At 39.7% G+C, this 9,782-nt stretch overlaps 1 protein-coding gene across 10 annotated transcripts in view; it reads left to right on the top strand.

The window, feature by feature from the left end:
* Positions 1-4,023: 4,023 nt before the first annotated feature.
* TERF1 (telomeric repeat binding factor 1) overlaps positions 4,024-9,782 on the top strand; it is a 41,601-nt gene continuing 35,842 nt past the window's right edge. For 9 of the 10 annotated variants that reach the window (XM_069466366.1, XM_069466364.1, XM_069466368.1 and 6 more), the window contains exon 1: positions 4,024-4,330. In XM_069466366.1, the coding sequence (XP_069322467.1) occupies positions 4,024-4,330 (307 nt within the window). The remainder of the gene's footprint in view (positions 4,331-9,782) is intronic. The other variant, XM_069466362.1, reaches the window with a different exon arrangement.

The following is a 9,782-nucleotide window of genomic DNA, read 5'->3' as shown; positions in this document are numbered from 1 at the left end:
AAGGTTCTGTCTCCCTACCCACACCTTCCCCCATGCTGAACTACTAGGACCTACCTCCTTTAAAACAGTCATGAAGGAATAATACTATTCTAGTCTACTATGGGCTACTATAATAGAATAGCACATATTGTATGGCTTATAAACAATAGAAATTTATTTCTCACAGATCTTGAGGCTTGAAAGTCCAAGATCAAGGTGCTGGCATATTTGATGTCTGGTGAGGGTTTCAACACATGAATTCTGGGGAGATATAAATATTCAGTCTATAGCAGATATTAATACATTATAAACTTTCTGCCAAAAAAATTTCCCCATGTTTACTAATTATTTATAAGTTTTATTAAAATGTTATGTGTTTGATTAATCTAGCATATCTTTAAATTAAAATATATATGGCTACACTAATATTGGAACTTCAGGTATTTTAAGTTTTATTGTAGCTGTTTTACGCTTATTACAGTTGAAATTTCTTTCTTTCTTTCTTTCTTTTTTTCTTTTTTTTTTTCTGAGACAGAGTCTTGCTCTGTCACCCAGGCTAGAGTGCCATGGTGTCAGCCTAGCTCACAGCAACTCAAACACCTGGGCTCAAGCAATCCTACTGCCTCAGCCTCCCAAGTAGCTGGGACTACAGGCACGTGCAACCACACCTGACTAATTCTTTCTATTTTTAGTAGAGAGGGAGGCTTACTCTTCCTCAGGCTGGTTTCGAACCCCTGAACTCAAGCTATCCTTCCACCTCAGCCTCCCATGGTGCTACAGTGCTAGGATTACAGGTGTGAGGCACCGCGCTTGGCCTCACAGTTGAAATTTCTAATCATAGCTATGTTGAAGTATTATTTCAGAAGAATGAATCCACCATCTATCCTGGCTTGCATGTTTTTAAGAAATGTTTTTTAAATTTCATTTTTTATTTTATGAGAGGCCTCCTCTTCCAGGACTGTTTTCTGGCCCGCAGTCAAGACTCTGTGTTATTGACTCCTCTGCTGGGATTGAATTTTTAAATAATTTTACACCCAGCTGACCCATGCTTCTAGACAAGTATGTCTTAATTTTTAATTTTTTAATTTTCTTTACTTTTCAGTAAGGGGAAGGGACAGAGAATGCAGTAGGTAGCTGGAAACAGTCCCCAAACAGAGATTTTGTTGGAGATTATAATTTAATCCTAATAAAAATATACATTTTTTACTCTACTTCATTATACACCATTATTTTAAATATATAGTATAAAAAGGTTTATTTCCACCAAAACACAAAATTATAACCAATTTTGTTTAAAGATCTTAATTGGCTTTTATTTGTGATTTTAGAATCAGGCAACACCTCATTTTATAAAACAGAATGAGTGTTCTGATCAACTGAGCAGAGGAGGTTGGCTTTATATGTAGAAAAGGGCCGAAAAAAGCAGAAAAAAAAAAGCAGATTGGTCATTTCAAAGTTACTTTCCTTGTAAAGGTTAAAACAGAGGGGACTTCTTTGTAATTCAAGCTAGTTTTAAACTGGCCTGTTTAGGGATTTGGCTATTGTCTCTCTCTCTCCTGATTTCTTGGAAGGTCAGATAAACAACTCAGTTTTAGCTTGGTGACGTGAAACTACAACATGAGTAACTCCATTTTGGTTTGGTCTGTTAGGCCCAATGCAGGAACTCAGACCAAACCAATGGCCTCCTGTAAATTTTATTTAACACTTCCCTAAATCTTTTAGTAAATTGTTACCACAGGAAAATGTGTTGTGTGTAATTTGTGACTATGTTTATTTACTTTGAATTAATTTGTTGATATACCTAAGAATAATCCCTGAAGGCCTGCTGGGAAGAAAGGAAGGGAACTGGAAGGAAAGGAAGAAGGAGGCCCCGTGTGAAAGCCCTGCAACAACACAGAAAAGTTTTGGCTTGGAAACTTGGGGGTTGCTAGGTGTCTTAGTCATTTCAGTTGCTTTAACAAACATACCATAGCCTGGGTAACTTAAACAACAGAAATTTATTCCTCACAGTTCTGGAGGCTGGGAAGTCCAAGATCAGGGTGTTTGCAGGCCCAGTGTCTGATAAAAGCCCATTTCTGGGTTTGCAGATGGCCATGTTTTCACTGTATCCTAACAGGACAGAGAGAGGAGAGAGAGGAGGTAGTGGGGAGAAAGTGTGAGTGCCAGTGTTCTTCCTCTTCATGTAAGAACATCAATTCTATAATGTAGGCCCCATTATAATTACCTCCCAAAGGTCTTACCTCCTAATATCATCCCACTGGAAGGGGTTAGGGTTTCAGCATATGAATCTGGGAGGAACACAAACATGCAGTCCATAACACTAGGTTCATAATGTGCCTTAGCCCTTATTCCCTCAGCCTCTATTCCCATTCCTCTGTATTATTTGCAAAACAGAACTTAATTCCCATGTGAACATGAGAGCCTGAAAAAGAGATACTTACTGATACATCATCCTCTTTCCTGGTAGCACAGATATCCTGCCTGCTAATACTAATTGAGCACTTACTATGTACCTGGCTTTGTTTTAAATTTTTTACATTTACCGAGCCCTTTAATCTTCCCAACAAACCTATAATGCAGTGTTGTTATTATATTATCCCCAATATACAGAAAACTGAGAGATAATTTACCCAAGATTGCGCAGCTAATGGGTAACTGGTAGGGGACATTCCAACCTAGGCATTCTTAACGCTGTAATATAATGCCTTAATGACTCAACATTTAAATTGTACTCTTAAAGACAATAAGAAATGTATAAAATTAAAATACATAAAGGCTTTGGTAATGGATGCATAATCAAAAAGGTTTTTAAATTTTTTATTCAATTATGACATAATACTTAAAAGTGCATAAATTGGCCAGGCACGGTGGGTGGCTCACGCCTGTAATCCTAACACTCTGGGAGGCCAAGGTGGATCACTTGAAGTCAGGAGTTAAAGACCAGCCTGAGCAAGAGCGAGACCCGTCTCTACTAAAAATAGAAAATTAGCCGGCCTCGTGGTGTGTGCCTGTAGTCCCAGCTATTCCGGAGGCTGAGGCAGGAGGATTGCTTGAGCCCAGGAGTTTGAGGTTGCTGTCAGCTAGGCTGACGCCAGGTCATTCTACTCAGGGCAACATGAGTGAGACTGTCTCAAAAAAATAAAATAAAATAAAAAATAAATAATAATAAATAAAATGAAAAGTGCATAAATTATGTTCGATGAATTTTCATAAAGCGAACACACTGATGTAACCATTACCCACATGGAGAAACAGAAAATAACCAGACCACTCTTCCCCATCCAGAAATTCCTCTTGCGCTGTTAGTTTCAGAATTCAAAATAAGCATTTACTTATTATTCTTGTATAAACTGCATTGCGTAGTCCATCTCAAACTCCAAGTGAAATGCATTTCCATAGTTATATACTCTTTCTAGAACAGTGATTCTTTAAATGTGGTGCCCAGGCAAGCAGCCTGGCATCACCTGGGAACTTGTTAGACTTGCAAATTCAAGGACCCCAAGCCAGATCTACAGAACGGAAACTCTGTGGGTAGAGCCCACCAATTTGTGTTTTAACAAGCCCTCTGGCTGTTTCTGATGCATCCTAAGGTTGGAGAAGTAGCGAGGTCAGTGAGCTGAACAGTTTTGGTTCTTGAAGTGTGTTAGACGAATACTACGGTCTAAAAGTGTCAACCTGACTCACAGTGACAAGTTCTAATTACCTCTTTTTGAAGCATACTACAGGAAAAATGCGTTCCCATTTTAACTAACCATGTCATTGTTCCAGTCGAGGTTGCATTTTAAAGAAGGATAAAGCAGCCCGGCCCTGCCCTGACTTCTCTTCTTGTCCATCATGGAAACGTCCAGTTTACAAACAGGCGGAGAAGTCTAAGAGGTTTTGGCCAATCAGAGCCCAGTCTCGAGGAGCTCGCCTATCCTGGCGGTGTGATTGGTTATTTCCCGCCAGCGGAAGAGACTCTTCGCAGCCACGATCCGCGCCCTCCAGTGCAAGCCAATCGTTGCTCGGCGCCTGAAGGGGCGGAACCCGCGCGAGCGGTTGAACATGGCGGAGGACGCTGCTTCAGGGGGTCTGAGTCCGCGGGGGTGTGCAGACGGGAAGGATGCTGACCCCCTGGAGGATCAGATGGCGGAAACGGAGAGAGACGACCTGGAGAAGTGTGAGTGCCAGGAACTGCTCGAGCCCCAGGTGCAGCTGGGGGCCCCCGAGGAGGGGGAGGAAGCGGGCCTGGTGGCCGAGGCCGAGGCCGTGGCTGCCGGCTGGATGCTCGATTTCCTCTGCCTCTCTCTTTGCCGAGCCTTCCGAGACGGCCGCTCAGAGGACTTCAACCGGACCCGCGACAGCGCCGAGGGTGAGGGCGGGCTGCGCCAGGGCCGCGGGCTGCGCTGGGGGCGGAGGTGGGAACCGCGGCGGGCGGCCGAGGCCTAGTTTCCAGCGCTGTACCCCACTGGGATCGGCGGAGGGGGGCTGCGGCGGCGAATTAGCCGGGGAACCGAGGCTCTGGGCCGAAATTTGTTCGAATCCGGGTTTTGCCTGCTAGCGCCTCAGTTTTTCTCACGTTCTGTTTTTCTCTTTGGTAAAGTGAAAATAAGATCCCCGTTCAGGGTTATAAAAGTAGTAAATGAGTTAAAACGTATAAAATTGCACCCAACCCAATACTCAATTTGTTCCGTCTTTGGTGTTTGTGTTTGGTTCTTTCTGCTCAGATATTCCTGTGGTAATATTCATCAGTCACTGTAGCCTCATTGACCTTCAGGCATCAGTGTTTTATGTTAATTTGTGAACCGTTTAAATGTCCTTTGGCCTACGTGCTCAGCATAGCCTTCAGGCTGAAAGTAACTGTCCATGAAATCTGGCTAGACAGTCTGTAAGTGATAGACGAAGACACAGACCCATAGAAAAAGACCAGCCTAACCTTTTAAGATAACAGAAGTATGTTCTGGTACTTCATTCAGAGTTGGCAGTAAACTTATTGTACAAATAAATATTATAGTATTATATTACTTAATAGAAAGTTCCCAGCCATATTGACACATTTCATCTTCATGATAATCCTGTGAATTAAGCAAATAATCTTCTTAGTTTATAGAAGAGTGAACTAGTTAACCTAAGGTACTGATAGATTAAAAGGGGTATTCCAGACTCACGCTTTATCTTCCAATTCAGGGACCTTTCCTTTGTATCACAGATTGCACTGGATCTTTGGATAATTAACATTAAAATAGAAAATTAAATCCTGGAATGAAGCCAGTTCACCATAATTAGAATTATTAGAAAGTCCTCTTTTGGGTGGAGGCTAGAATTATCTTTGTGGTAATGAATTATTAGAGTTGGAGACATCAGTATGAACACCTTTTTAGTTAATGTCAGAAGAGATAGGTATTTATTAAATGTTTGGACATGGATTAGTATACACAATTTCCTTGCCCTGTCACATAAAAGGGCACAGAAGCAACCCAACTCTAGTGACAACCAGTACATCCAGGTTTCCAATACCATTCTCCAGCAAGGCTCTTTGAAGAAATCACTGATTCTGAGACTGGGACAGGAAATATACAAGATAAACCTGGAGCATCCTATAGTGCCAGAAAGTAAGAAAGTGCTCAAAAACAGCAACAAAGAAAACCCCTCATTAGTGGAGGTACAGAGTATAAAGGGACACAGGAATCATCTGCAAGACCTTTCAGTGGCCAAAGTGGAAACAACTACAGTTAGAAAATATAATGGTATAGATTTATAACCCAAAGTATAAAATAAATAGTTGTGAGTCCATACTGATATAGATAAATAATCAGTGGGAGACGAGGCAAATCTCACATGCAGTTAATTCCAAGTAATTTAATGTAGCTACTCTGTCCTTGAGGAGGTAGAGCATAACTCCCCACTCCTTGAGTGTGGGATACACATAGTGACTTTCTTCCAAAGAATACAGTATAGAAAGGGAAAAAGAGTAACTATACAGTGGAGAAAGCTGACAAACACACACTACCTCACCTAGGTGATCAAGGTCAACATCAACAATTATAGTTGGTATATGTACACTTGATAATAATGTAATGAAAGTGAAACTTTACTGCTATAGTCTTCTTCCCCAGAACGTGTAGTTCCAGTCTGATAATGAGAAAAACATCAGACAAATCCCAGGAGAGGGACAGCCTACAGAATACCTGACCTCAAAATGTTAAGGTCATCAAAACAGAGGAAAGTCTGAGAAACTGTCATAGCCAACAGGTGCCTAAAGAGACAGGATGACTAAATGTCATGTGGTGTCCTGGATGGGATCCTGCCACAGAAAAAGGACATTACGAAAAAAACTAAGGAAATCTGAATAAACATGGACTTTAGTTAATAAGATACCAATGTTGGTACATAAATGTGACATGAACCATACTAATCTAAAATGTTAATAGAAACTATTGCAGGGTATTTAGGACCTTTTTTCACAATAATTCCATCAATTGAAAACTGTTCTAGAAAATAGTTTATTTAAAAAAACAAAAAAACCCTTTTGATGTTCTAGCTGAAGACCTGAGGAATAATCTACGTCACCCCCATTATTTTAAGGTTAAAGGCACAGAAACTCAGAACAAACTATTTTTCAAGTTGTATTGCTAATCAGTGGCTAATATGCCAATTGTAAGTACAGTGTTGTCTTCCTGTTCCTATTTTTAACTGAACGGACTCTTTTTAATTTTACTGAATTTTGTATACTACACTTTTCAAAATTGTAAAGATATACAACTCTCAATGCTTTCTAGAAAATTGTTAGCCTTTTATTCAGACTCAAAATTGTTCTCACACCTCATGGATCTCGCCTTTTCCAGAGTATTATTCCTAACATCCCTGCCACGGGAAGCAGTGTAGGATAATGATTAAGGACATGGGCTCTGGTGTAACTTGTCGAAGTTTGATTTTTGGCTTTATTACTTTATAGCTATATAACCTGTTAAAAGACAAAATTACAACACATTTAGTTTAAAGATCTTACTTGGCTTTATTTTGCTTCTAGAATCTGGCAAAACTATCCCATAAAATAGAATTAAGTGTTGAAATGATTTGAGCAGAGGAGGTTGGTTTTATAGACAGAGAGGGCTGAAGAAAGCAGAAGCAAAGAACAAAAAGCAGATTGATCATTTTAAAGTTACTTTCCTTGTAAGCGAGTTGATGGGGGGACAGGGAGACAGAACAATAGAAAGAGCTGATTGGTTATTATCAGATTACTTTGGTTCACTTTGGCCTAAGGATTAAAACAGGGAGTTTCATTAAATTGAAGATTGAAACTGGCCTGTTTGGGAAATTGGCTGTTATTTCTCTCTCCTGATTTCTTGGGAGGTCAGATAACGACTTAGTTTCAGTTAAGTGATATGGAACTTTAGCATAGGTAACTCCATTTTCATTTTTAGTCTGATCTCTTGAGGTCTAATGTAGAAACTTAGTCTAAAGCAATAGCCTCCTACAATTTTTGTTTAATGGTCCTGAAACAATACTTACTCGCTTGGTGCCTCAGTTTTCTCATTTGTAAAATGGTGATGGTTATAGTATCTAGGGCTATTGGAAGAAGCTAATGAATTGATAGGTAAATCAAGGTTTTTCAATCTTAATACTTGACATTTTGGACATGTAATTCTTTGTTGTAGGGCGAGGGGTCTCTCTTGTGCATTGTAGGATATTTAGCAGCATTCCTGGCCTTGACCCACTAGATGCCAGTAACATTCAGCTTCTCAGTTGTGACAATCAAAAATGTCTCCAGTCATTGCCAAATATGCCTTAGGGAACAAAATCACCCCTAGTTGAAAATTAGTGGTAGAAAGTCTTTAGAGTAGTGCCTGGCCTATAGTAAGCCTTCAAATATAGTTGCTACTATTATTTCTAGCCATTAGGTCCTCTCGTGTGTGAGGGTCTTTTGGTCAGCAGTATGGGAAAAAGCAGATAGCTGAGATCAACCAGGGTAGGGTTTTTTGTTTTTGTTTTGTAAATAACCTCTTTAGCAGGTACAATTAACTTGAAATTATATACCATGACTGTGGTATCTAAGGAATCTGTAATTTCTGCATAATAGACTAAATTAAATGTGAAGGGAAGTGAAAATAGAAAAGGTTTGACTTACTTCCTTAGAATAGGTCTGTCTTTTGCTCCTATACTAGGCATACCTCTGAGATACTGCTGATTCTGTTCCAGGTTCCAGACCACTGCAATAAAGCAAATATCAAAATAAAGGGAGTCACACAATTTCTTTGGTTTTTTGAGTGCATATAAAAGTTGTTTACACTATACCATATAGTCTATTAAGTGTACAATAGCATTATGTCTAAAAATATACATACCTTAGAGAGTTGGAACCAACTTCTTCCAAACTCCTATTAATGTTGATATTTTGACCTTCTCCCATGAGTCATGAAATGTTTTTAGTGGCATCTAGAATGGTGAATCCTTTCCAGAAGGTTTTCAATTTATTTTGCCCAGATCCATCAGGGGGATCCCTATCTATGGCAGCTATAGTCTTATGACATGTATTTCTTAAATAAGAAGATATGAAAGTCAAAATTACTCGTCAATCCATGGGCTGCAGAATGGATATCGTGTTAGCAGGCATGAAAACATTCATTTCCTTGTACATCTTCACCAGAGCTGTTGGGTGACTAGGTGCATTGTCAGTGAGCTATAATATTTTGAAAGGAATCCTTTTTTCTAAGCAGTAAGTCTCAACAAGGAGCTTAAGATATATAGTGAACCATGCTGTAAACTGATGCTCTATCATCCAGGCTTTGATGTTCCGTTTCTAGAGCACAGACAGATTAGATTTAGCATCATTCTTAAGGGCTCTAGGATTTTCTGAATGTTAAGTGAGTATTAGCTTCTACTTAAAGTCACCAGCTGCATTAGCCCTTAACAAGGGAATCAGCTTGTCCTTTGAAACTTTGAAGCCAGGCATTGACTTCTATCTATGTATTAAAGTCCAAGATGTCATCTTCTTCCAACAGAAACCTGTTTCATCTACATTGAAACTGTTGTTTAATGTAGCTAGCTTCATCAATGATCTTAGCTAGATCTTCTAGATAACTTGCTACAGCTTCTACATTAGCATTTGCTGCTTCACCTTGTACTTCTGTATTATGGAAACAGCTTCTTTCTTTAAACCTCGTGAACCAATCTCTGCTAGCTTGCAGTTTTTTTTCAGCTTCTTTACCTCTTTCAGCCTTCGTATATTGAAGAGAGTTAGGGCCTTGCTTTGGATTAGGTTTCGGCTTAAGGGAATGTTGTAGTTGATTTGATCTTCTATCCAGACCCCTCAAACTTTCTTCATATCAGCAATAAGGCTGTTTTATTTTCTTATTATTTGCCTGTTCATTGCAGCAGCATTTTTAATTTCCTTCAAGAACGTTTACTTTGCATTCCCAACTTGGCAAGAGGCCTAGCTTTCTGTCTGTCTCACTGTCTCAGCTTTCAACATGTCTTCCTCACTAGCTTTTGTTGTTTTTGTGGGGACTTTTTTTTTCTTTCTTTGTTTCTTTTTTTTTTTTTTTTGGAGTTGGGGTTTTGCTATATTGCCCAGGCTGGTCTCGAACTTCTGCGCTCAAGTGATCCTCCTGCCTCAGCCTCCTGAATAGCTGGGATTTCAGGCACGTGCCACCTTGCCCATCTTATTTCTAACTTTTGATTTAAAGTTGGAGATTTATGACTCTTTTCACTTGAATACTTAGAGGCCATTGTAGGGTTATTAAGTAGCCTAATTTCAATATTGTTGTGTCTCAGGGAATAGTGAAGCTCAAGGAGAGGAAGAGGGACGGGAGAATGGCCGGTCA

This window comes from Eulemur rufifrons, chromosome 3 (genome assembly GCF_041146395.1).
Source record: "Eulemur rufifrons isolate Redbay chromosome 3, OSU_ERuf_1, whole genome shotgun sequence".
Taxonomy (NCBI): Eukaryota; Metazoa; Chordata; class Mammalia; order Primates; family Lemuridae; genus Eulemur; species Eulemur rufifrons.
This window is presented reverse-complemented; position numbering and strand designations above follow the sequence as displayed.